This window comes from Molothrus ater, chromosome 2 (assembly GCF_012460135.2).
Source record: "Molothrus ater isolate BHLD 08-10-18 breed brown headed cowbird chromosome 2, BPBGC_Mater_1.1, whole genome shotgun sequence".
NCBI lineage: Eukaryota > Metazoa > Chordata > Aves > Passeriformes > Icteridae > Molothrus > Molothrus ater.
The window spans coordinates 100841126-100868828 of NC_050479.2; the positions used below are offsets into that span (position 1 = coordinate 100841126).

General features: G+C 58.3%; 1 protein-coding gene across 1 annotated transcript in view; it reads left to right on the forward strand.

Moving 5' to 3' along the window:
- The first annotated feature begins 317 nt into the window (after window positions 1-317).
- PDE2A (phosphodiesterase 2A) overlaps window positions 318-27703 on the forward strand; it is a 41641-nt gene continuing 14255 nt past the window's right edge. The window contains exons 1-2 of the mRNA XM_036397418.2: window positions 318-529; window positions 18763-18814. Of these exons, the coding sequence (XP_036253311.1) occupies window positions 462-529; window positions 18763-18814 (120 nt within the window). The 5' untranslated portion in view covers window positions 318-461. The remainder of the gene's footprint in view (window positions 530-18762; window positions 18815-27703) is intronic.

Consider the following 27703-nt stretch of genomic DNA (forward strand, 5'->3'; position numbering starts at 1 on the left):
AGATCTGCCCAGTGGTGCTTTTTGCGGCCGATGCCACCGGGGCAGTAACAGCGCACGGCAAACCGGGCTTGCGGTCCCAGCAGGCCCAGAGGGGAGAGCGGGGAGGGCAGGTCCCGCGGGCACTCCGAGACAAAGGCGGGCGCTCCCCGGCGCGGCGCGGCGCACGGGCGAGGCCGGGCGCGGCGCGGGGTGGGCGGCGGCGGGCGGCAGGTGCGGCCCCTCCGGCCCCTCCGGGCCCTCCGCCGAGCGGCGCGGCCCCCGCCCAGCCCCGCGGAGCCGCAGCAGCGCCGTCAATCAGCGTCGCCCCCGCTCCGTCCTCCCCTCCCGCACGCCTCGGCGCGCTGCATCGGGCTCGGTGACAGCAGCGAGCTGAGCGCGGCGGGAGGCTCCGCTCCCAGCCGGCACCGAGGAGCGGGCGCGGCGGCGGCGGGGCTGGGAGGGCTGCCGAAGCATGCGGAGCCATGGGCCAGGGCTGCGGACACTCCATTCTCTGCCGGAGCCAGCCGTACCAGGCGGCCGCATCTGACATGTGAGTTCCCTCCCGCAGGCATCGGGAATGGGGGACCACGCCAAGAGGGAGGGATGCTCTGGGAGTAATGCCGGGCAGAGGAGCGAAGGAGACGTCAGGGACGCAGGAAAAAGTTCCTCTTGCCTGACAGCTGTCAGGGAGGGGGTGGCAAGGAAATGACAAGAGGCTGCGACCCCTCCCTGTTCCCCAGTCGCCACCTATGTTAGCCCCGGGGCAGGTCATCGCTGGTGTTTCTGTGCCAGAGGGCTGGTGTGAACTGAATCTCCCTGTCTCCCCATCACCCCCATCCCATAATGATCTCCTGCAAGGGTAGAAGGCTCCTGGCCCAGTGGTGGGCCGCAGGGGGGCCCGGGTGACTTTGTGAAATTCAGGTCAGGCTTCTGAATTGTGGTTTCGGCAGCTTCACACAGGGCAAGAGAAGCCAGCCCCTGCACAGCCACCCGCTCACCAAGCAGATTTGGGGGTCCCTGTGTCACAGTGCCTGTCTGTGTATGGCCAGGTGGGGATCGGGCTCCAGGGGTCATGGTGGTCTCCTGCTGCAGCAGGCACAACGGGCTTTGTGTGACAGCCTGGGTGACCTTGCTGAGGGATGACAGTGCTCCCTGGAAGCAGGGAAGGGTCATGCTCTGGAGAGCCCACGTGGCAAGAGGGGAAGCTTGCAGTGTGTGGATTCCCAGTGCCCAGAGGCTTGGCTGGGCTGGCAGAGCCCCCCGTGTCTGTGCACACGCGTGTGCAGCGCTGGCGAGGCGCCGCAGCTGCTGGGAAGCAGGATGTGCACGGATGGTTCACAGCGCGTGCTCTAGGCACCAAGGATCTGGGGTGCTCCCAATCCCTCCTCCCCCTACTCCAGGGGGAGCAGATCCCACATTTTGAAAAGCCCTCTGGGAGGGTGAGGTGAACCACAGGAAAAAAATGCAGGTCTAGGGCAAAAGGGAGGAAGGCTTCTCAGTGCTTGGATTCCTTTGTCTGACAGTGCCAGCTCCACATGCTCGGGCTCTGGCCGAACTGCCTGGCTCAGCTGCTCACACCAGGACCACCAGAACCAGGAGGCACATTGCTGCACTGGAATGTGCCCAGGAGCAGCCTGGGGTCTCCTGGAGCAGGTGCTTTAGGTGATGACAGGATTGTTGGGGTGCAGGGAAGCTTCCATCCACTCCTGCCCCAGCTCTACACATTTCCCTCACCGAATTTTCACACCTTCATGAGTTGACCTTTGGGTGAGAACCTTCTCCCTCTCCATAGAAAACACCCTCCAGCATCTCTCTTGCCTACATGCAATGTGTGCCTTGGATCTGTTTTCTCAAGGCCCCAATAGGTGCTGATCCTCCTACGCTTCTGTGGGTGCTGGGTCTGTCTCTGCAGGCAGCAACCTTCCCTGAGCTCTCCTGGCTCACTCCCTGGTGCTGTGTGTGCTTTGTTCCCTGCAGAGATCCTTCTCTGGTGCTGCCTGAACACGTGCACGTGTCCTTTTCTTTCAGCAAAACACACAAAGGTCTTGAAATGCCATGCGAGCCCCATGTTCCCTCCTGCCTCTGCTGCTGCTGTTTAAAGGCTTTTTAAAAAAAGTAAATGACAGAAAAGCTTGGCGTAGCTGGGCTGGCTGTGCCCAGGTAGGAATTGGCAGGCGAGGTAGGAATGGTGAGTCCAACTGCTTTACCCTTTTACCCGGGATATGTCCTTCATAGACATCTGTCCCTGCTCCTGTAAACCCCACGGGGTATAGAGAGGTGGAAAAGCTTCCCAGGAGTTGCCAGAGGATGATGCCCTTGGCCCTGCAGTGCTCCCTGGAGGGGCTGCAGTGGTGAGGCTGGCGCTGTGGGGAGGGGTGCTGCCTGCTCCCTGCCTCCCCTCCAGCCCTGCCCTGTTCCTTGCTGGCTGGCAGTGCTGCTGGGGCTGGCATCCAGAGGTGGCCCAGCTCTCCCATGTGCATGGTGCATTTTTTTGCAAGGGGATGCAGGTGCAGCATTATCCAGGTCACGTTTTAACCCATTTCCTCCCTTTCTCCTGCTGGAAAGTGTGCTCCCAGGTGGGTGGACACTGACCTGGTTAGAGGTGGGTGGGGTGTCAGGGTGCCTGGAGCTGCTGCTTTCACAGCATCTGACAGCAGCCGGGGCTGGGGAAGCAGCTACTGAGCTCTGCAGATGGAAAACACAGAGGAGGAGATGCAGCTCTGAGCATCCCTGCGGGAAGGATCCAGCTCAGCAGAGGCTGGGAGGGGTCAGGGCTTCCTTCAGGGCACGGCACTGTCTGGGACACAGGGAGCATGGGCTGGGCTCAGCCACACTTTGGGAGCCTTGGGGCACCTGCAAACCCCCTGGAGAACCCCCCAGACCCTTCATGGTTATTGCTGGTCCCTGGGCTGCATGTGCAAAATGCCATGGAAAATACTCACTCCATCACTCCATTGTCCTGGCAGTCTGGCCCGGATGGCTCTGCTCCCCCTCCAGCAGGGAAAGGGGTTCAGTGGAAGGAGGTTAACCTGGTCTCCCATTGTTGGGGTTCTTAGGTGGTGCTCTCCAGGTTTTTCAAAGCCTCAGGCTCTTCCTGCACTTGTAACTGGGGCTCTTCAGGATCACCCACCTGCCTGTGCACCCAGCCCTGGAGCCTGGCAGGGAAAATAGAGGGAAAACTCCTGGTTGCAAGCTCCCTGCATTCTGCATATGCCAGGAGCTTCCCAGCACCCTGCACCTGTCCATGGAAAGTCTCCAGGGTGAGCGAGGAATTTCCCCTCCATCACCCCAGGCCATCTCCCTGAGAAGCATCTCCAGCTTCAGAATAGCCAGTGGTTTGGAAGAGTTGGGAATTGGGCCAGATTCTGGCTCTGTTAGTGAGGACCCACACCAAGTGTGCCCTGGCCAGCATCTACAGCAGAGCCCTGCTCATCCCCTGTGAGCTGTGCTGCTCTGGGAGGCTGAGCATCCATCTAGGGCTGAATATAGGATTCCCTGGGGGCAACGGTGGATGTGGCAGCAGTTTCTGGGAATCCGTCTTTCCTTCTGCTGCCCTCTGACCCTGGTCCTTGCTTTTGCTTTTGTCTCATTCCCAGCTCCCACGTGGCTCAGCAGGAGCTGTCCTGGGCTCAGAAATGCCAGCAGGGCCCAGAGCTTCCTGGGACTTTCTGCCTGTCCAGCTTGTCCTCCTGAATGGATGGGCCTGTCTGGAGGGGGGAGTGAGCTGGATAGTGAGTGTTGGGAGAGGCTTTGTTTTCTGCCATGGCTCCATCTGCACAGCAGCAGCAGCAGCAGCAGCAGCAGCGGGGTCAGGCAGTGCAGAGGCTGCTGAGTGGGCAGCAGGCAGCCTGGAGCTTGGCTTCCCCCAGCCCAGGTGTCAGGGCTGGGTGGGGGGTCTCACCTGCCTTAGCAATGGGAGATGACAGCAAGGTTTGATGTGGCAGGAGTTGGAACCTGAATTGTGGGATGATTGGTTTGGGTTGGAAAGAACCTTAAAGCTCATCCAGTTCCTATGTCCCTGCCGTGGGTAGGGACACCTTTCAGTACACCAGGTCCTTCCTCATCCAATCTGGCCTTGTAGAAATGTGTAGGAAGGTGTTTGGAAGCACCTTGTAGGAAGCTGTCCCCAAACCTTGTCATCCACAGAGGATCCCCTGTGGGGAATGGACCGGTATGGCAGCCTCAGGGACTTGCTGGGTGCCAGCTCAGGAATGTCCCTCAGGCTGGTTATTTGGCAGCAGGAGCTCTTGCTCCACTCCTGTCCCCAAATCCTTCTCCCAGCAGCAAATCCTGCTCCTGGACCCATGTTCTGAGCCCTGCCTGCATCACTGGCGTGTGGAGTCAGAGGAGAGGAAGGACATAGGAGAATCTTGGGTGGGTTCAAGCCTTTTGGGCCTTTATCAGTTTGCATATTCAAATAGAACAAAGAGAGGGATTTGGAAGTGGGACGAGGTGCATTTCCCACTGAAAATATGAAACCCTGACTTTTTTTGGCTGGGGCTGGGTTGGGGCTTAGCCTGAGCATTGCATCCATCGAGGACAGCCTCACTGTGTGTTGCAGCATCCCCAGAGCCCTCTGCTCTCCACCCAAAGAGGGAGAAGCAGACAGCAGTGCTGCCAGTGCAGCTCTGGGACAAAGTGCTGACTTAGCCAGAAGCCTCCTCTGCCTTCCAGTTGCTTCCCAGCCCCTTCCCAGGCTGTTAATAACTTGCACGTTTCAGCTGGGTGACTCAGAAGACGGTGAGCAGATATTTATAAGGAGCATTTGAAAGGCAGAGACTGGTGCAGGGTTTTCTTCCCCCTTCTCTTCTCTTGAGCTGGTGCCAGCTGAACGTGCCTGTGCTTTGCTTGGCTGTGGGGTGAGGTCTGGAGGGTGACCTGCCCATGTCCCCTGAAGTTCAGGGTCTGTTTCCTATGGCATGAGGATGCTGATGCTCCAGTGAAAACCTCCATGCACACTTAATCTCACCCCATGGCAGCAGAGCCCTAATGCTACTGTCTGTGAGGGCAAAAGCTGGCAGGGCAGCCAGAATTTGGGAATGCAGGGATTTGCAGCCCCTGCTTGGTCTGATGGTCCCCAGCCTGGCTCTGAGGCTTGGAGCCCTGCCAAGCAGTGGCATGGATCAGCCTGGTGAGGATGTTGCTGCTTGGTGCTGATGCTGTGGGATGTCTGTGCAGCTTCTTGGTGGTTTGGGGTTTATCCTCACACCAGAGCTGCCCTGTGTACTTACTCCTGCAGCGAGGATGTCTCCACAGCCCTGTCCTCAAGCCAGCACTTGGCTTGAGCCTGGCTGGAAGGACACAAGCTGTGGGTGTTGCTGTGTTTTCCTTTGCTCTCCCCAAAATGGGGTCTTTCCTCATGCGTTTTACTAGTGTGATCACAGACAGGTGGATGGCAGCATCCTTCCTGCATGGAAAAAGCAGGTGGAAGCCATGAAGGCTTTAAGTAAGAAATTGGGGTCAAGGAAGGTGGTGCTAGTGATGGGGAACAGTGCCAGAATCCCCAGCCTCCTGATGACAATTTTCAAGAATTTGGTTGTCAACTGCTCAAGCCAGGAACTCCTGCAATGGGATGGGACTCCTGCAATGGGATGGGACTCCTGCAATGGGATGGAACTCCTGCTCCCCTCCTGAGAGGAGGGTGTTGGATCCTGAGCATGAACATCCTCAGGAGCTGCAGGATGCAGGGACCCCCTCGGTCCTTCTGCAGCACCTCAGGGGCAGAGATTGGCCTCCCTTTGGCTGCTGAGGGGCTGAAGCTGGGCCTGAGGTTAGGATTAGGGTCAGGGTCAGAGCTAAGGGTAGGGATAGATCTAAGATTAGAGTTAGAGTTAGGGTCAGAGCTACTGCTAAAGTTGGACTAAATTTAGGTCTGGATTTAGGACTATGGTCAAGTTTAGGGCTCGTTCAGATTAGGGTTTAAGGTTAAGGCTAAAGCTAAGTTTAGCTTTAAGGTTAGGTCTAGAGCTAAGATAAAAGATTTAGGATCTGGTTAGATCTAAGAGTAGTGTTAGAGTTTGAGTTAAGTCTAGGGCTGGTGTTTGGCCCATGGCTACATTTAAGGTTCAGATTAGTGTTAGGAGTAGTACTAATTTTAGGTTTATGCTTAGGTTTAGATTTAAGCTTAGGTTTGGGGTTATTGTTAGCCTCGGATTAGATTTAGGGCTAGGGTTAGAATTATGTTTCAAGTTAGTTTAGTGTCTGTGTTAGAGCTAGATTTAAGGCTTAGTTTAGTGTTAGGGTCATAGTTAGGTTTAGATTTAGAGCTAGGCTGGGTCTAAGTTTATGGTTACAGCTATGCCAAGGTGTAGGTTTATGGTTAGGTCTATGAGCAGTGTTGTGGTTAGTGCTTGACTAGAGTTAGTGTCAGGTCTGCCAGGACAAAGGCTGCAGTGCTCCATTCTCCCTCAGCAGAATATGCTCCACTTTCCCCACCAGCACAGCCTTGGGGCCTTCCCATCCATGTTTTTCCCCCTTTGGCTGAGCCAAAGGCTCTCTGGGACCTGTCGTGGTTTTGTCTTGCACCTGTCCTGGCCTCACTGGGGAGTGGGACAGATGCTGAGTCAGCAACGCTGCTGGATGAAACCCCCAAAACTGGGGTGTTTTGCTAAAGCTCAAGTGAGGAAAAGCAGTGCTGGCTGTGGACAAAGCAGGTCTTGAGGCATGAGGAGCGTCCCTGTGGAAATGGCAGCAAACCTTCCGAGGGATTCCCCAGAATCAGCCCAAGGGAGGGCTCTAAGGCACCAAGGTGCCCTTTGGGTGCTGCTTTCCTTTGTTCAGACCCAGGTGCAGGTGGATGCAGCAGCAGAGCCAGGTGAGCTCTTGCTGCAGAGGGTGCCACAGGAAACAAGCTGCTCACGGTGGGAGCTGGCTATGATGAACCCTGTGAGGAAGAGGCTGAGGGGGCCTGCTGTTGGGTGTGGCTGTCTCCAGGGAAATGATGATCCTGAGAATGGCTGTGGGTCCCAGTCAGGCATCTGTGGCGGGTCCTGTGCCTACCAGATCAACAGGACACAGCTGGAGCTGCCTGGGGCAGGATTTGTGCTGTGGCGTGCCATGCTGCTGGCTGGGCAGAGGGGCCACCAGTGCCAGTAGCTCCCATGGTTTGGGAACCCCGAGGTCTGTCCTTGGGGCCCCCCATGTCCAGTTGGGACCATCTCCCTTACTTCAAGGAGATGAAGCAACCTGTCCCACTGTGCAGGGGTGGAAAGAAGGGATGGAAAGAAGGTCTCCTTCCCCCAGGAGCAGCGTGGGAGCTGGCTCCTGGCTGTGTGGGTGTGCTGTGTTGGTGAAGATGGAGGCTCTGCGAAGGTGGGGAGCTGCTGGAGAAGCCCCTCTCCCCCGCGGCGCGGGCAGGGACAGGGACAGCAGGGACAGGGACAGCAGGTCCGTGGGCTGGTGAGAATGCAGCGTCAGGCACGGTGTGTGTTGCTGTGCACAGAGCCTGCAGCGAGCTCCACGTGCCAGCTGACAGTGCAGAGAGCTGCAGCATGGCCGGGGGGACCCCAGCTATGTCACCTCCCTCCTGCAGCCCCCAGTCTGCAGGCACAGCAGAGAACCCCTGTGCTCCCAGGAGGGACCAGGGGGTACTCTGGGAACCCTGTAGCTCAGTTGGATCCCAGCTCCTGAAGCAGCCCTGTCATGGGCACTGTGACACAGGGAAGGGGACGAGGCTGGGGACCGTTTCCAGGTGGCACCTGGCTGCCAGTCATCCTGCCAGGGCTCTGTCCAGGCACAGTGTGGCAGGGGAGCTGGAGCCAGCAGTTCAACCACAGAAAAGCCATTAATTAATGGAAAGCATGGTCGAGGAATAAAAGCCTGACTGCTCCGGCACTGGTCCCAGTACCAGTGGGATCTTGGCTGTGCCAGGGACCAGCCCAGAAGGGTGCACCAGAGGAGATTTAATTTGGATATTAGGGAAAATTCCTTCCCTGCAGGGGTGCAGCACAGGCTGCCCAGAACAGTGATGGGGTCCCCATCCCTGGAGGGATTTAAAAGTTCTGTGGATGTGGCATTTGGGGATATGGGTTAGTGGCAGGCTTGGCACTGCTGGGGGAATGGTTGCACTTGATGGTCTCAGAGAGCTTTTACAACCTCAGTAATTCTGTTTCCATATTCCATATGGCATCTCCATGCCTGTCCCAGGGCTGAGCTGAATCTCTCTGCCCGTTCCATCTCTCCCCCAGTATCCACACCAGCCCCACCACTGGCAGTCCATACAGCCAATCCCCACCCCCAGTTTCCCCCTTCCCTCCTCTCAGGGAAAGCTGAGGCTTTGGAAGCGAAAAGCTCAACTCAGCTCTGGCAAATGGGTTGAAAGTATCAGACAGAGCCACTCTTGCCCTGATAAGCTTCCAAGGCATGAGTCGCTTTGAGCTGTGCCATCTCTTGTCCCTCCACAGATGGTCCCCACTCCCTAACTCTGGCTCATGGGAATATTTGGATCATTTGAGAAGAAGTCTTGGCCGAGTGAGTGGCTCCCACTTGTGCCATGTTCACAGATGGAGGATCCAGTTAGAAATCTGTGGTGTTCCTTGGGAGACGATCCCTGCTCCTAGGGTGCTGTTGTTCATGGAAAGCATGGGGCATGGAAAGCACAGGCAAGATCCTGGCTCCTGCTCTATTCCCAGTATTTTTAAAGGAAAACAATGCTGGAAGGAAAAAAAAAGCGAAGGCTAGATGATGAACACATGCTGAACCACGATCAACTGCAGCTTTCTTTCCCCCTCTAGTTATCAACCAAATGGACTAATTGAAAGATGAGTTGGCAGCATCTGTAGGGTTGCATTTATCCAAGGACAATTCCCCAGGGATTCAGGGTAACTGTGTGTTTTCTCTCTCACCTGGCTATGCTCCTGCCTAGTTTGGCTCCCTTGGGGTGCTGGTGGCTTTGCTTGGAGGTCCCCATGATGGTGGGATTTGCAAGGATGCCATGCAACAGGGATGAAGATTTGCAGGGCTGCCATGCAGTAGGGACAGGGATTTGCAGCCTTGCAGGGCTGCCAGGCTTTCCAGCCCTGTCACTGAGACCAGCTGCATTCCTGTGGCTCCTGGCACTCCTAGGGGTTTGCAGGGATGCCGTGGAGTGGGGATAGGGATTCTCAGGGATGCTGTACAACAGGAATGGATTTACAGGAACGCCATACAACGGGGATTTGCAGGGTTGCCGTGCAATGTGGACAGGGATTTGCAGCCTTGCAGGGCTGCCAAGCTTTCTAGCCCCACCACGAGGGCCAGCTGCATTCCTGTGGCTCCAGGCAGCCCCGGGAGCTGCTCTCCCAGCCTGGCAGTGGGGGCAGCTGCTTGCATAGGACCTGATGCTCCAGGGCGGAGCACCCGGAGCAGTGTGTTTGCCGAGCAAACAGGGCTCAGCCTTCTGCAGCCGGATCAGCAGCCTCCCCTCGTTTGCTCAGCAAACAAATCCCACCCGGCAAAGCTTCGGTGCCAGCGCTGCCCTTCCCGCAGCTCCTGCCAGCTGCTCTGGCACTGCCATGCAGCACCTGTCCATTATTGTGCAGGTCTGGAATTGTGCAGGGCTCCTGAAGGCTTCAAATGGAACATGGCAGCTCAGCAGCCGTCCCTGCCTTTCCTGCCTGCAGATGCCAGGGTGTTGCTGAACCGTGTGTGCCCGTGCTGGGATCTGTCCTGGGGATGTGCAGGGCTGAGATCCTTCGGCTCCAGTGAAATGGTTTTGCTCTGGACTGAGCAATTGCAGGAATTTCTGTCACTGCTGGAGGCTGGAGGAGATGGAAACTGCATTGGCAGGTGCTGGCCTGGGAGGCTGGCTGCTCTGGTGATGGAGGAAAGGTGTCTGGGTGTGTGGGGATCCTGGAGCACCACGCCATGCCATTGCTGCTTCCCTTGCTCCAGGCTCTCCATAGCCCCAGACCAGGTTCCCTCTGGGGTCCTTATCCCCTCATAACACACTGCCCACAACCAGGGTTCTACTGACGTGGGGACAGATGCCACCTCCCCCCCTCCCTTTGCCTGGAGACTGTGGGATGTATCCCAGCCATTTCATGGGCTGGTTGCTTGCTCCTCCAGCTGACATCTTTCTCTGCTTCCCCTTTATTTCCCCCTCACAGACACACTCTTTAGCCCCTGCTGCCTGCAGAGACAGAAAAACTCCCTTTGCCCAGGCACTGTTGGCTACCTCAGGGACCCATTTTCTCTTGTTCCCTCTTCCCTGAGGTGCTGGAGGCATATTCTTCTTTTTATCTTCTCTCCCAGAGCAGCAGGACTGTGGCTTGGTCAGGATGTGACTGTGGGTACTGAGCCTCCCATCTCGCTGCACCATCCCTGGCAGAGTGGCCAGGCACTGGGGTCACCACTGTCACCCCATGGGGACACTGCTGCTTTCCCTCCCACAGAGCTCTCTGGAGCTGGGACCAAGTCACCCTCCAGCCTTCCAGCTTCTCTAAAGTCACCAGAGTCACTTGTGCACTTATAGGCCACTAAGTGCTGTAATTACAGATATGCTTTAATTAACATAATTGTGTTTCTACGCAAATAAAACATTTGGCACAGTTAATTCCAAGGCTGCAGCTCCAAACACAAGGCTTCCTGGCCCCCCTGTGGAGGTGGCAGGGGGGCTGGCAGAGAGTGGGGCTCTCACCTCCCTGCCAGAAGATCATCCCAGTCCCAGCCAGGGCCTGAGCCAGAGCCCCCCCTTCCCCACTGGAGTGTCCTGCCCTGCTTTGGTGGAGACAGCTGTGCTGGCAGACACTTGGATTGCTGGGAGATGGCACTGGGCTTGCTGGAACACTCTGTTGGGCTCAGTGGAACAGAGCGCTGGGATTTCTGGGATGCAGCAAACCCAGTGGTTTGCTGGGACACAGAACTGGACTTGCTGGGATGCAGCCCCAGGATTGCTGAGACACAGCCCTGGGTTTGCTGGGACACGGCTGGAGCCCAGCAGTGCCCTTGCAGCAGTGCCAGGGGTGTTCACCCTGGCTGGGCAATGGGCACAAAGGGTGGATCCAGCCCCTCCATCCATCCCAGAGCCTCCCACTGAGCTGCCCCCAGGGTGTTTTGCCCTCCCTGCACCCAGAGAGCTCTCACTCCCCATTCCCTCTTTAGCAGACCCCAGAGCTCCCCATGCTCTTAGGAGTCTTTGGATGAAGGCTGGAGCTGGGGGCAGCATGCCAGCCCTCTGCCAGGAAGATGCCAGGAAGAACTGGGAAAATGGCTGATGCTTATGTGCTAAAATGCCCTTTCCATTTGAAAAAACAGAAGAAAAGGGGAAAAAACATATTCCATTTTTCTCCAGCTGAAAATGAAAGTGATTATGTAACGAGCAATAAATTACAGAAAGGAATGAGTCATTGGAGCAAATCCCAAGAAAGGCACAGTATTTTTAGCTCCAACACCCTGTGCTGTACTGTGCATTAACCCTTGCAGGACTTGGGCCCCCACTGCAACCTGCCCCTAGGGTGACCCCCCCCCAGAGGCATCATATTGGTTTCTGTGAGGATTTTGTCCCTGTGACATTCCCAAGGGAAGATGGAAATGATGTAAGCTGTGGGCCCCTCATCCCATGGTCCTCCTTTGTATGGGATGCTTATGGGTGGTCCAGGGAACACTGCTCACCCCAGATCCATGTCCCCATCCTGGGCTAAGCCCCCGCTTCTCTTCCCCTCTGCTCATTCCCACTGGGATAATTAATCCTGATCCCTTCCTGAGACCCTGGGCACCACTGTTGTTTCCTTGCCAAAGAGCCTGAAGAATTAATTAGGAAATAAAAGCGAGGAACAAATTAATTGGAAGAGAACTAGCGAGGGAGCAAGTGAGCAATGCTGCTTTAATCCAGGTTAAATTGGGGAGTGATTGCTTTGCTAGCAGAAGAGATGATGAGGGAGCATTGGAGCAGGCAGGTGCCAGGTGAGACAATGGCAACAAGCATCCAGGTGCCAAGGGATGCCCATGGAGAGCTGTGCTGAGGGGGGAGGAAAATCCTGAAGATGCCAGTAGGAAGCTGGAAGAGGAATCTGGAAGAGAGGCTCAGAGCATCTTGGGCTCAGGGCTCAGAGTGTCCCAGGATCACCACTCAGACCATCCTGGGGAGCCCAGAGCTTGGAGCACCCCTAGGAAGAGGGCTCAGAACATTCTTAGGATTGAGGCATGGAGGACCCCTGGGATCAGGGCTCAGAGCACACCTGGGATTTGGGCTTGGAGCACCCATTGGAACAGGGCTTAGAGCATCCCTGAGTCAGGGCTTGGAACATCCCTTTCTTAGTGACACTGTCATCCTGTGGAATCAGGTACCAGCACAGGGACAGGGACCCTATTCCTTGTGTGCCACATTTCTTTGGGGTCTCCAGGCTGGTGGGAACCAGGCCTGCTTCTCTGTCTCTGAACAGATCCCTGGGTGCTCATGGTAGCACCACACTCCATTGTCACCTGGCAGCAACCCCACCCCTAAATAAGGGGCCAAGGAGAGTGGCAGGGACCAGTGAGAGCTGGTGGCCAAATCCTCGTGGCCTGCAGCTGGAGTGGGGTCAGCTCAGAGTGACACAGCCAGTGCCAGTGGATGTCATCTCCTCATCTTTTATTTAATCTGGCAGTAAATTCCTGTCTTCCATATGCTTGGGCTGGGCTGGGATCTTCCTTATTGCTGCTGGGCCCCCTGGAAGAGGGGCGTGGCACTGCATGTCCAGGGGCTGCTGTACCCCCAGTACACGCTGTCCCTTCTCCTGCTGCACACTCTCATTCTGGCACATAATTCCCCAAAATCCATGTGACCCACCAGACACATCCTATTCCTCCAGGCAAGCCCTGTCCTTATGGACATGTGCTGTCCCTTGTCAAACATGCTGTCCCTCTGCAAACGTGCTGTCCTCTCAGGCACCTGCTCTCCCTCGAGACACGTGCTGTCCCCAGGTGTGCCGTGTCCTTCCAGACACAGGGTGTCCCCCAGGATGTCACCTGTGCCTCTGGACGTGTGCTGGTCCCATGAATGCATGCTGTCACCCTGGAAGCAGGTTGTCCCTCTGGACACACGCTGTGCTTCTGGGTCCAGGCTGTCACCCACGGACACGTGCTGTCCTCCGGGATTCAGGCTGTTTCCATGGACACACTTGTCCCTGTGGATGCATGCTGTCCCCATGGATACACAGTGTCCTGATGGATACACGCTGTCCCTTTGGATACACGCTGTCCCTTTGGACACATGCTGTCCCTCTGGGTGCACGCTCTCACCATGGCATGTGCTAATCCCTATCCATAGGCTGTCCCTATGGATACCCCCTCTCCCTCACCCCTCTGAGGGCACAGTGGGGCTGTGTTCTGTCCCTGTCCACACGGGACAATCTCATGGGACAGGCTGTGTGCAGCTCAGGAGAGGAAATCCCACCAGCCGGGCTGAAGATGCTGGTGGCCACCCTGCCCAGAGCTTGGTGGCCCATGAGGACTGTCTGAGCCAGCTGGGAAAGCAGCCAAAGAATGGGGAGAGAGGTGTGGGAGCAGAGCCAAGAGCTGTCTCAGCCCCACAGGGACCTGACCACCATCATGGGGCCAGCAGGGCTCTGCCATCCCATTGTCCCCTTCATTAGCCCTGTCATGTCTGGGGGCTACTGGTGGCCCCCAGCCCCAGCCCTGCTCTGAAATGTCTCCACAGAGACCCTCCAAGGGCTCCATCACTTACTCATCAGTGGTATCACTTAATCAGCCTGGCCCTTCCTCGTCCCTTTGTCACCCCTCCACAGAATCCGCTCAGTTGGAAGGAACTCATAAGGAGCATCAAATGCAGCTCCTGGCCCTGCACAGCACCATCCCCAAGAGTCACATCACATGCCCAAAAGTACTGTCCAAATGCTGCTTGAACTCTCTCAGGCTTGGTACTGCTCTGGGGAGGCTGTTCCAGTGTCCAGTCACCCTCTGGGTGAAGAATCTTTTCCTAATATCCAACCTAAACCTCCCCTGACACAACTTCAGACCATTCCCTTGGGAGTGTCACTGGTCACCAGACAGCAGAGGTCAGTGCCTGCCCCTCTTGTTCCCCTGACAAGGAATTTGTAACTGCAGTGGGGTCTCCCCTCAGTCTCCTCCTGTACAGGCTGAACAGCCCAAGTGACCTCAGCTGTTCCTCATACAGCTTCACCTCAAGGCCCTTCACCACCCTCACGGTGTTTCTTTAGACTCTCTCTAGTGGCTTTAATGTCTTTGTTACTTTGTGATGCCCAAAACTGCCCCCAGCACTCGAGGTGAGTGAGAGCTCCCAGTGCAGAGCAGAGCAGGACAATTCCCTCCCTTGCTCCACTGGTGATGCTGGGCCTGGTGCTGCCCGGGACACGGGTGTGACAAGGTGACTCATGTCCAACTTGCTGTTGTCATGGAAAGGTCCCTTTCCACGACACTGCTTTCCAGCAAATCATTTCCCAGTCTGTGTGTACACCAGGGTTGCCCCATCCCAGATCCAGAATCCTTGTTGAACTTCACACACTCGGCAATTGTCCAATCTCCAATTTGTCAGCAGCCCCTCCCAGTTTTTTATTGTCTGTGAACTTGCTTAGTCTGAACTTCCAGTCCTGCGTCCAAGTAATTTATAAAGACGTTGAAAGGCTCAGGACTTCCTCATCCCTTCCTCATCCCTTTCTTATCCTGCTTTGAATCCAATGACAGCCCAAGCCCCAGAGCTGATGCAACCAGGTCTCTGCAGCTGGCACCTCTGGGGGCCATCCCCACTGGGGAGCTGATGCCAGGACACCCCCTCCCTGCCCAGCCTGAGGTCATTCAGCTCTTCCTTGTGTCCACACATTCCCAACTCTCCTGCTGCTCCCAGCAGGTCCATGCAGTGAACTCACCTGATGCCATGGAACCTTCTAGCACCCCCAGCCTGTGCCCATTGCTCGGGTAAGGGATGCCACAGCATTCCCTGTCCCACAGCATTCCCTGCCCTGCCATATTCCCTGCCCCACTCGGGCACTGCAGCTGCATCCTGGGCTCTGAGTGGGATGTATCCATGGGGAAACCACAGAGCAGTAAATAGGATATCGATTGGGTGCCATTGTGGGGATTAGTGCAGAGAGGAAGAGCAGATGGATTGATTTCTGGTGGGGTTTAGAGCTGCCAGTGTACCTTGTGCCAGCAGCTCCAGACAATAACACCCCAATTCATTCACAGATCCAGCAGCTCTGTTCGTGGCCGTGTCCCCCAGGCTCAGCTGAGTCTCAGTCATCTCTGTTCAAAGGGCAGGACCCCAGCCCTATGTGCCACCTGCACTCCCCATGGCCACTGTGTCCCCTCCTTCCCCAGAGGACAGGGATGCTCCAGAGGGCAGCACAGTGCTGTGCCTCCCCAGATCCAGCATCCAGCCCTGGGTCTGTACTGGTGCCACAGTTTAGTGGAGCACTGCTGATCCTACATGGCTCACAGCAGTCCTGGCCCAGCTGGGAACAGCCAGCCATGCTGCCCTCCTGCCCTGCTCTCCCATCCCAGTGCTCCCAGGATATCCCACACTCCCAGTGTGCCCACAGATGATTCACAGATGGGGAGAAATGGGATCTCAGGGTTACACAGGGTGTGAAGGCTCATCTTGGTGCCTTAACCCCCCAAAATCTTCAACTTTGGGAGTTTGGTACCATTTGCTGCCAGCACCTCCCAGAGAAAAGCTAGAGTGGGGTTTATGTGAGTGTCTTTGGTGTGGAATATTCCATTACCATGGAATAAAAAAGGTTAATATTTACTTGCCTGCATGAACTTTATTCCCACTGATGCCATCAGACGCCCTCCAGATGGGATGCGGCGTGGCTACTCCCCAGTTCCTAGGAAGAGACAGGAGGCACAGTACTTGATGGATCCACTTCAGTCCAGGAACAAGGGAAAACTGCAGGATGGATGGAAATGTGGGAAGCCCAGCTGGGAAGCCCACACTGCTGCCTCTCCTCAGCACCTACAGATATTCCCCAGCAGCTCCAGGGCTGGGTTCTGAGGCTGTGTGTGTCCATCTGACTGCTGTGATGTTCCCATCCAAGGAATGCCATTCCTGGGGCACACAGAAAAGCCAGGGATCAGCTCATAATTACCCTGGGACTGACTGGGAGATGAGCAATGATGTATGAATGAAACGGTGGTGCTGGAGCACAAGTCCCTGCACCCTTGCATCCCTGCACCCATGTCCTATTCCCCTGTTCCCAGATGCCCCTGTGTCCCTCCACTGCCATGTCCCTGTGTCCCATTTCCCTGTGTCCCTGTACCTGTGTCTCCCTCTCTGTCCCCAGGCCTTTGTGCCCTGTGTCCCACCACTTGTCCCCCAGCCCCTCCCCCGATGTCCCTGCTCCCCTTTGTCCCTGCACCCCTGTGTCCCACCCCCTGTGTCCCTGCAGCTCCTGTGTCCCAGGCACCTGTGGGCGAGCCCGAGGGACAGCTCCGTGCTGTGTCCTTGTGCCCAGCAATGCCTCTGTGTTCCCTGGGCAGCTGTGCTGGCTGCGAGCTGCTGTGGGTGGCTCTGGTGACAGGGTTGTGCCAGGTGGCAGGACATGGATCCTGCCAGCACCCAGCTCCTTGGGGTGTTCCCACTGTTGGCCCCACAGGGAACCTGCTATTCCCACCTCCTTTATTCATGGATTCCTGGACCCACATCCGTGCCAGCAGGACCTGTCCAGGCTGGGGTGACACTTGGTCACACCTGCAGCAGGGTCACCCCAGAGCAGGGGGATTCCACACCCTGATCTTGGGGACCTGGCGGCTCTGGTGGTGTCCTAGCCGGAAAGATGGGCGCTGTGAGACGCTGCTCTGAGGGGTATCCATGATCCTGTGCCACTCCCGGCGAGGGACGCCCTGGCCCTGTGTCACCCGCAGGGCAGGACCAGCGGGCGGCCGGGGCTGCTGCGGCAGGGTCGGGGATCGGCCGGGAGCTCCTGGTGGCTCTGGCCGCTAGATGGCCCCGCGGCTCCACGGGCCACCCTGAGCCTCCCCCGGGCTCCCCAGCCCACCCTGAGCCTCCCCCGGGCTCCCCGGCCCACCCTGAGCCTCCCCCGGGCTCCCCAGCCCACCCTGAGCCTCCCCCGGGCTCCCCGGCCCACCCTGAGCCTCCCCCGGGCTCCACGGCCCATCCTGAGCCTCCTCCGGGCTCCACGGCCCATCCTGAGCCTCCTCCGGGCTCCCCGGCCCATCCTGAGCCTCCCCCGGGCTCCACGGCCCACCCTGAGCCCCCCCAGGCTCGGCTCCCCGGCCCATCCTGAGCCTCCTCCGGGCTCCACGGCCCACCCTGAGCCTCCACCCGGCTCCCCGGCCCGGCGTCCCGGGGGTCTGGGAACAGGGAGCGAGATGGAGGGTGCAGCATGCAGGGTGTCCCTAACCCTACCCTGCTTGGCCCCTGCCTCGAGGTGGCATTTCCTTATCACGACTTGTCCTAGCGAGGGTTGAGAGACCATGCGAGGAGTCCTTTGCAAACCCCCAGGCAAGCTTCAGAGCACCCTGTCCCTGAAGAGCACCCTGGGGACAGCGACACAGAGGTGCAGGAACACAGGAGTGCCTGGGTAGGGAGGGGGACACAGGACTGCAGGGACACAGGAACATGGAGGGGCAAGGATACAGGGGTGCAGGGACATGGGAGTGCCTGGGGGGACGGGAGTCCCAGGATCTGGGAAGAGGCCCATCCTCCCCCAGACCAGAACCTTCTCTTCTGCCCAGAGAAGGAGGAGGAGGAGGAGGAGGAGGAGGAGGGGGAGGGATGGAGGTTGTCGCACTGCCGATATCCCTCTCACCGTGTGGCATGTGGCCGTCGTGTGACGGCTTGAGCACGTCCACCCTCCGTGCAGATTCCCTGGGGCCATTGGGGTAGGGGCAGCATCCCGAAATCCTTGTACTATCTCGGGCCGGGGGGCCGTGGGGCCGGGAGGAGGTGTCACTCCTCACTGAAGGCAGTGCGGGGATTAATATAGGAGGGTGGGGGCGAACAGACCCTATAAGGGGTCCCCAAGATGAGGGTCCCTCCCTATCCAAGAGAGGGGCGCTGGATATACACCCCTGCAGTATCCTATAGGATGGGGGGCAGGGAAGACTTTCTCTACTGAGCCCTGCTTCAGAGTTACCCCAGGGCGAGGGATGGGATGAGATTTCAGCCCCTCCGTCAGGGAGGATGAGGGGAAGACCATCCCAACCCAAACGTGAGGCGTAGCCTTTAAGGGGGTAGGGGTCTCTTTATTGGGAGGTGAAACGTGCCCCAGAAGGGAGAAGGGGCAAGGGGGAAACTTCTGGCCCGACCCCCAGGAGGGGAGGGTTTAACGGAGGGAGGTTGTTGCCCTCCCAGATACCAGACCCGTGACGGCACCCCCGGCACCTGCCCCGCAAAGAAAGCACTGCCAGCCCCGCGCTCCAGAGCGGAGCTACCCGAACTGGGGAGCGATGCCCTCATCCTCTCCCCACACGGGCTCCCCTGCCCCACTCCTGACCCCCTTCACCTCACCACCCCACACCGGGACTCCCACTCCTGACCCCCTCCCAATACCGGGGAGTGACATCCCGACCCAATTCCCACATCGGGACCACCCTCCCGACCCCCGCCCCATCCCGGGAACCCCCACCCCCGGTTGGAGAGCGATGTCCGATCCCCTGGCCACCCCACGGTCCCCACCCATCCTCGCTTCCCGGAGCCCCGCGGAGCCGCTGCCCCGCAGAGCAGGTGCGGGGCGTGTCGCGATCGGACGTATCGTGACGGGGCGTGTCGCGGCGGGGGCGTGCCCGCAGCCCGCGGGCGGTGCGGGGGTGCGCGGGACCGGGATGGTGCCGGGATGGTGCCGGGATGGTGCCGCGGCTCCTCATCGCGCTCCTTCGCTTTTTCAGCCGCGGGTTCCTGCGGGCGGGGGACGCCGCTCCCGGCCCCGAGGCGCTACAGGTAGGGACGTCGGGACCTCCACCCCGAGGGGTCCCCGCACCTCCTTCCCTCTCGGGACCCTCCTCTTCTCAACCTGGATTTCCATCCCCAGCCGCACCCCCTCCCATTCGGGACCCCAATCCCAGCTATCACCCGTTCCACCTGGGACCCTCAACCCCCCCCCCCCCACTCCCCCCGCCCCGTCCCATCCGGGCACTCAGACTCCCCTCCGCTCCTACCCGGGACCCCCACCCACGTCCCCCGACACCTGGGACACCCGATTCACCTGCCCCGTTACTGGGACCCCCACCCCAAGCCCTCTCCTCCCACCGGGGACCCTCAGCCCTTCTCCCCTCCCAAAGCACGACACGCAACTCACCTCCTCTCCCACCCGGGACCCCCATTCCCACGGCCTCCCTTCCCGCTGGGTCCCGGAGGCGGGGGGGATCCCCGTGTTCATGCTGTGGGGCGGGGTTGGGAGTCGGGGCTCCCGATTCGCCGTGCTCGGACTCCCCATCCCTTCCCAAGGGCGCAGGGGGCTTTCCCGAGCGCCTCTGCACCCGCTTGTCTCCCCCTTTTCGGTGGGGGGCTCTGAACCCCACGGGGAGAGCTTGACAGGGAAACTGAGGCACACATGGGGCTCCCGAGGCGGGGGTGACGGTGCCGTTTTGTGTCGTCGTCCCTTCCCCCCCAGCCCCGACCGCATCCGAGGTTCGAGGACACGCAGGGAGGAGGCAGCGGGCTGGGGGGTGCGGATCCCGGCGGGATCCCGGGAGGAAATGGGCTGGACTGGCAGGGAAGGGGGGACGGCTCGGTCCCGGGGGGACCCTCACGCCCTCCGGCAGCCGCGCCAGGAGCCGGGCCGCGCCATGGGGACTCTCCAGGACACTGTGAGCGACCCTGGGGAAAGGGATACCCTGGGGGTCCCGGGGGAGCTGTGGCCTCGGGCTGGGGGTCCGTCCTGTCCTGGGGCGTTTGGGGTGCGATGTGCTTGGGAGTGCCTGGGGGTCTCGGTTTCCTGGGGGGTTGGAGTCCCCCCTTCCCTGTGTCCCCTTGTCCCCCTGGCAGTGGGAGCCTCAAGAGCTCGGCTGCGAATTCCATCCTGCCGCCAGACCTCGGGGTGGGTGTGCTGGGAAGGACGGAGCCCCTTCAGCACCCCCAGCAGGACCCAGCCCTGAGCCCCCCACCCTCCTTACACCAGCGGCACATTTTGTAGAGATGGAGGCTGCATCCCAATATGTGGGTGGGAAAACACTTGGTCCCTCCTGCCTGCTCCTGTGCCTTCGAGCACGCCAAAATTTGGGGAGGGGGTGACTTGAGGGGGGTTCTTCCCCTCTGTTCACCTGGATGGATCCCTGCCCTGTGTGCTGATGGTTTTGGGTTTGGGAACCGTGGCCTTGGTCCTCCTGGGGGTAGAGCTGCTTGGGGGGCTCCAGGGGGCTGCAGGTCCAAGACAGGAGCGAGGACCTGGAGATTCAAGCTGGGAAACGAAGGGAAGGAAACGCTCTCTGGGAAATTGCCGAAAGCTGCTGACGGAGAGAAAGAAGCTGATCAGGGCCAGTGTGCCCCGGGCCGGGGGGAAATGAGCCCCCCCTCCCCCTCCGGATGGGAAGGTGGCGGCTTGCGGACATCTGAAGTGTCGCTCAGCACGACGGTGGGGTGTGACACTGCTCACCGCCCAGCGCAGTGACACGGGGGTCCCTGTGATCCCTGTCGGTCCCGGCCCTCCAGAACCCAACCGGGCCGGACCCAGGAGGGTGCTGGCAGCTGGGCAGGCTCTGAACCCCGGACACAGCCCCCCAGGGGGATCTGGGGATGGGGGAGTCAGGGAGCCACAACTCCCAGCCTGGGGGGGACAAAATGCACCCATATGGGGGGGGGGGGGGCAGGCTGGTTTTAACCCAGTGCTAGTGTGGCAACGAGGAGGAGGAGGAGGAGGAGTGGATCACATGGTGAGGCAGAGATGCAGCCCCAGTGTGTGAGGCCACAGTGGCAATGGGGTGTGACCCAGGATGTATGAGGAGTGAGTGGTGGGGATGGATCCTGCCCCTTCTCCATCACATCCCAGCCCAGGGTGGATGAGGAACAGCTCATCCCCCACAAAATACCACAGGACCCCTGTCCCCATTGGTGTCCTGGGTACTGACTGCATCTGGAACTCCCATTCCTGAGCTTGGGGGGGCATATAGGGGGGTATATAGGGCTTGGGGCATTATTCCCCTCCAACACCCTGCAGTGGGGTGAGGCTGAGAATGTCTGTTCCTCCTCTCTCTCCCTGCCACGAGCTGCAATGCAATTACTTGCAGACTGGATCATGAATCAAACGGTAATTGATACATGTTCACAGCCTGGAGAAGCAGGAGGGGCTGAGGGGGACAGTCAGGCACCTTTACTGACCTGCCAGGGGCTGGGGGGCTCAGCCAGCACCACGGGGCTCCCCCTGCCTCAGTTTCCCCCCGTGTGGGGCCAGCCACATTCAGTGGGCCCAGGGCCTGCTGAGGCCAGTGAGGGGACATGCGTACGCGGGCGTTTGTCCTTGCGTTTCCTCTGGCAGACACAAACACATCAGCAGGGCAATAAAGGGGAGGAAAGGGCCGTGGCGGCTTCTTTCCATGACATGCAGCAGGGCTGGCTTCCTCCCACGCTCAGCAGGGTCAGGGGTAGAGCTGGATCACCAAACTGGCATGGCTGGGTGCAACTTGGCATTTCCCAGCCAGGCCTGGGATCCCCACAGATCAGAGATCAAGGAGTGATCAAGGCTTGCAGTGTGGAGTCAGCCTGTGCTGGCACTGCAGTGCCCTGCTGCTGGTTTTTGAGGGGCAGTGGGGTTTGAGATATGGGTTGCAGTGCTCTCATGCCTCGTGACATCACCTGGGAAGGGAGGTCTGGAGTGGGAGTGCCCTGCTGGATCCCGGGCAGGGGAGCTGGGATGGGGATGCTCCTGCTGCACCTCAAGCAGAAGGAGTTGGAGGGGATTAGTCCTGCTGCATCCTGGGCAGTGAGAGCTGGGACAGAATGCTCCTGTTGCAGGATGACATGGTGGCATCTTCCCCCTGAATGGGATAGGCCCCGTGGGCTGACCTTGGCTTTTTGGAGTCAAGCTGTGACATTTGGCAGGGAGGTGGTAGGCTGGGATCCCCTGCAAGCCTGGCTCTGGAGGGTGCTCCTCTGGGAGCTGAGTCCATGGATTTGGGGACTGGCCTGGCACCTTTGCAGCTGAATCCTGCTGCATACTCACCCTGGCCACTCCATGGATGTGGGGGAGAGGATGGTGGAGACCTGCCCGAGAGAGCCATGGGGTGGAAAATGCCTGGGAATCTCCCTCCTCTTGGTGCAGGAGAGAGCACTGCTCCTGGCCTGGCTCTGGCAGATGCAGTGTGTCTGGCACCTTTGGATGCTCTGGCCACAGCTTTGGAACCCCCCACACATAAGGGTGGCTGGAGGCCAGACCCCTGGCTGGGTGCTGACCCATTAAACACCAGCCCTGTGATCCTTTCTGCTATGTAATGGGCTTTGGTCTTCTCCTGGCCGTGCCTCAATTTCCCCATCTGAGCAGTGAGACCACCCCGATTCCTAGACCCCCTTCACAGCAATTAAGAGCTGCATCCCACCATCAAACCCTCTCAGGCATAGAAAATAAGAGCAGTCCCTGTACAGACAGAGTGGAATCCCCTGGGGGGGCAGCTCTGGCAGCCCCCAGCCCCCCACACCCTGCTCCGGAGCACTGCCCAAATCGAATTCCTCCCCAGCTGCAGATGGCCAGGAATTCAATTTTCCCAGATCCCATCAGAGTCTGATAAATGAGGTCCCTAATCACTGTGCAGATCCCATTAGCACCAGCCATGCCAGGAGGGGCTGCACGGATGGATGTGGGAATGCTGCATCCCCCTTCCCACCCCACTGATTCCTATCCCCCCAAGGGACTTACAGGTCCCCTGAACCCTTTCTGGCTGCATCCCCAGAGCTTTGCCATGATGGCCCCAAGCAGAGCCAGGCACAGAGACCCCTGCATGGCTAATCCATCAGAAAACATCTAGGAAAGTCCTGGAAACCCAGCCAGCATGGATGGGAAGGGGACTGTGTGCCAGGGAAGTTTTTCCAGCCATGCCATGTCCCAGGAATGCCCATCATGCCACCTCTCTCCCAGCACTGCCAGCACCCCAAGCTTGGTGCCAGGATGTCTCTGTCCTTTGGGGTGAAGGCACCTGCATAGCAGGGATTCTCCTAACCATGGAGCAGCTTCCCTGCAGCTGCTGCAGGAGGGTCCATGTGCCCCTCCCTGACATGAGTTAGGGACAAGTGACATGGGGCTGGGGGGGCTCCCTTTCCCCCTCTCTGACGTGGCTTAGAGACAAGTGACAGTGAGACCCCCAGCCCTCACCACCTTCTTTCTTAGAATAGTGAACTAATTAGTGACAAACTAGTGACAGATCATTAGGCTGGTGGCCGAGCCTGCTGTTCCAAGAAGGCCACGATGTTCTGGGGACGGAAATCCTTGAGGAGTGTGGCTGCTGTCCCGATTTGTCCCGCCCGACAAAGGGACATCAACAGGAAGCAACCTTGACTCCAGCCCAGTTGTCTTGGCCCCGGGAGGCCAGGCCAGGATGTGGGGGGACAGACTAGCAGCACCCCAAGGGCTTGTGAGCTGCCAGAGGTTAGGAAATTTGCTTGGTTCAGCAAACATCCCACTCAGAATGTATGGGGTCCTCAGGGAATGGCATCTGTCTGGTTCCAGGCTGTAGAAACTCCATGTGCAAATGGTCTGTGCAAATGTCCTGTGCGGTGTGAGCATGCCAGGCTCCAGTCAGGCTGATGTATGGGTGAGGAGGAGGAGGATGGGGTAAGGGATGCACTGAGCTCCAGGGAGACACTGGGCTCAGCACAGCTCATTCTACCTGAACCAAACTCTAGTGCCAATCTAAGCAGGTCTTGCATGGCCATCACCCTTTGCAGGTGGGGAAACTGAGGTAGGAAACCTCCACAGAAAGGGAAATAGAGGTAGGCACAGGCATGCAGGGCTACTTGTGTGGTTTTTTGGGATGGCTGATTGCACAGATTTATGTCCTCCAGCCCTTGGAAGCCTCAGCCTGGATCACTGGGTGCCAGGGTAGCTCCATGACAGGGTCCTGCACCTCAGCCCTTGCTTCCCATCCATACATTGCAACAGGCAAATGACCATGAGGAGACAAGAGATATCCCAGAAGTGTTTCCTTCCTGTTTGCCCTCATTATCCCCCTGGAAAAGATGAGGTAATTAAGGAGCTACCGTGTTGCAGGTTGTTGCTGCCTGATTAGATTAAAGCAATGTAATTTGGGACTAAGAGCGGTGCTGGGAGGAAATGGATGGATGGCTTCCCAACTGGAGTTGGGCAGAGCTGCCAGCTCTACCTTCCATCCATCCCTCCATCCTCTGCTGCCCTGGACCTTGCTCCAGGGACACTGCTGGAGGGTTATCAAGGGTGCTGCTTTGGTGCACTAGGGATACCACTGTTTTCTCACCCCTACAGAGAGGATTTCCTGGGGAATTGGGACTGTGGGGCAGAGGAAAGGAGCCTGGAGCAGTGTGGGGGGTGACAGAGACAGGGTGACAGGGTGTTAGCAATGTAACAGCCTGTTGCAGAGCTGAAGGTTATCAGGGCTGCTGCCTCTGTTTCCCCAGCTCTGTGGGGAGGATTCCCTGGGAAATCGTGGCTTTGGGCCTGGGGGAAGGAGCAGTGCGGGGAACAGGGACAGGGTGACAGGGTTTGAGCAGTGTCGCTCTGCCCACAGCACAGCTGGTGACCTGCTGCCTTCAGGAGCTGCTTCCCTGCTCCTTAGCTCAGTTTCCCCACCCATGCCCAGTGTCAGAGCTGTGCTCTCCTGCCTGGCCCTGCCCCCTGGTTGTTAGCCCGGCGTTGCCACAGAGCTGGGCTATATTTAACCACCATGGCCAGAGCAGCCAGGGGAGAGCAGCCCCCCAGGGCTGGAGGGAGCTGGGGCGGCTCAGCGTTGCTGGAGGTGGGAGAGGAGAATGAATCATGGCTCAGGGATATTTTGGGATATTTTTAATGCCGCCAGATTGCTCGGCAAATGCTTGGGCAGGGCGGCGCGGGCGCGGGCTGGGTGTTTGCTGGCAGCTGTGGCTCAGCTTGGAGGCCCAGGGGGATCAGCTGCTCCCCGTGGTGCTGTCACTCTGCAGCCGTGCATTGGAGAGGTGACAAAGGCAGGGACATCTGTCCCCATGCACTTGGAAACAACTCGGGGTGTGATGGGTGGGGACAAAAGGGGATCCTGGAGCAGCATCTTCCTCCTTGAAGGGGAGGCAGGAGGGGAAAATGTTTCCCCATAACTTTCCCTGGAAAGGGGAAAGGGCTGGGAAAAGGCAGAGAGAGGGTGGGTGTCTCTGCCTGCAGGGCTGTGGTGGATAGGGAGCCCTTGGACAGGGACAGGTATCCAGGCTCCCTGTGGGTGGGACACAGGGAGTGGTGAGGGGCTCTGCAGGCGGAGGTAGGCTGCCTCCCAGGAATCCAAACGGGATTTTGCTTTTTACCTGCCAAATGTAACAAGATCCAGAGGCTGGTGGCTAAAAATGCATCCTATCTGAAGAGACCACAGTGGGAAGGAGCCCTAAGCCCCCAACACTGGCTCTCAGCCTTGCAAGAGGTGACCACATGGCCACCCTCCTCATCCAGGGCTCTCCTGGGAAGGGAATTCCCTGGGGAGCAGCTCCTCTGTCCTTGAAATCTGCAAACCCTCTGTGAGAGACACTGGGGCTGGTGAGACAGGCAGCAGGGGGGTCCTTTGCTGTGCCCCAGACCCCTCCTTGCTGTGTTCTGCACTCCCAAGCATCCCAATCCCTTTGCAACCTGAACCTGTAAAATCCATTGAGAAGCATCTGGATGGGATGTGGGTACTGGGATGTGCTGCCCACTCAGCATCTTGGAAGCTCTAATTTGATTTGGGGCCCACAATTGGGGGTGAAGTTGTCCAGACAGAGCGATGTCCAGCTCCATCCCAAAGGTCATTGCTCAGGCAGGGGCTAATAGACTAATCCACTGCCAAAATTAACTGGGCTCATTTTCCTTGTGCTCACAGATGGATAAGGTCCCATTGGAGGGCAGGAGCTGAGTGAGCTCTGAGGGCTCACTGAGCCATGGATGCCTCAAGCTCAAGCAGTCACCTCTGGCAGATCATTTACTTGGAATTCTTACAGCAAAGCTGGGCTGGAAGCTCGGCAGGGAGATGATTCATTTCCTCGAGGTTCTTTGGGGAGGGTTGTGGCAGGAGTCTGCCACTGAAGCCTGGGCTGCTGCCAGCATCCCCCTATAGAATCAGCACCCATGGGTGCTCTGGCAGCGATGGCAGGATCCATCTGGGGCCTCCCCAGCCCAGCACCCCCTGGCAAGGCAGGGTGGGGGTGCTGCAGCCCTGCTCAGCACTCCTCTGGGAGCAGGATGCTCACAGGCACCTGGAATTGCTGCCTGGCTCTCCGGGTCTGTTTTCCCATGGTGAAAGAGGAATCCAGTGGGTGGCAGGTCCCAGTTCTGAGCTCTGCTTCATGCAAACTCTACTCACCGAGTGCTCAGGTGTGTCCCTCCTCAGAGAGAGACCCCAAGGTGCAGGTACCCTCAGGGGGGCTGAACATCCCAGTGGGTGCCTCACTGCACTGGATCCAGCCTCTGCCTGCTGCCGGGGGCTTCCTCCTCACCCTTGGGGGGCCTCCATTCATCTCCCAGGAGCAAGGCCAGGAGAAGGGGTGCAAGCTCAGGGACCTGAGACCCTGTGACATCAGTGTCCTCCTCCTCCAGGCCCCCACCCTCCTCATGGCAGGTGTGAAATGAACCTTTCTAGAGAGAAAGCTGGCCAGGATGGGATTTCTCTATGTCATAAACATCCAGAGAAGCTGGGGGTGCCAGGGAGGACAAACCAAGCTTCCACAGCTGGTGGGGTTGGGGGTGGGGTTGTCAGGGGACAGATGTTGCTGATCCTCTTGCAAAAAGTAATGTTTTCACTCCTGGTGAATTCCCTCTGATAAAAAAAAGCTGGTTTTAAATCCCAGCAGGATCTATGGAAGCCTGGGATGGGGGCTCGGGAGCCTGTTTTCGAGGAGGACAGGATGCATGGGGACAAGATGCTTCTGCAGCTATCCAAAGGGAAAAAGAGGGGCAAAAACAGCAGGGGAGAAAAAGGGCCATTTTCCATGAGGGAGAGAGCAGGAGTCTGGCCTGTGGCGGGATTTGGCTTTTCTAGAGTGGGGGGTTCCATGCTGGAGCAGAGACAAATCCTTACTCCAAGGAGATGAATGGTGTCATTAATCTTCCATTGGCTCCAGTGGGAATACTGAGGCAGACATGGCTCTGGTGCTGCACCCACCACGGGATGCTGGCCAAGGAGAGCTAGCAAAATTTCTGCCAGCACTGAGGTCCCGTGGGTCACCCTGTGAGCTCAAGGGGTCTGGCAAGGTGACATCAATATCCTTGTCCTCTCAGGCCAGAGGAAAGGTGACAACAGTCCCTGGGTGGGGGCTTCACAGGGCCATGTGTGCGCACCATGGGGACAGGACAGGGACAGGGTGCTGTTCACCTGCTCTGCAGGAGCAGCATCCTCAGCTCCTGGGGCTGTCAGTGATGCCATGCTGTGTCCCCTTCCCATACCCTGTCCTTGGATCTGTTCCCAAAGCCCTCTCTCCATGCCCATTTCCAGACAGCATTTCCCTCCAGAGTAGCTGGGTGTGCAGCAGTTGGGATGAGGGTGTTGGACTCCGCTCCAGCAGCTAGGAGTTGCAATCCCTCCATGCTTTCTCCTGTTTTAGTGATGTTAATTAACCCCCTGTGCCCACTTGGGAAGTGTTACCATCGCTCTGCCCTCTGTGCAGATGGGATGCAGAGCAGGTGCTGGGAGATCTCCCTGGGAGTGCTCTGGTCCCCACTGG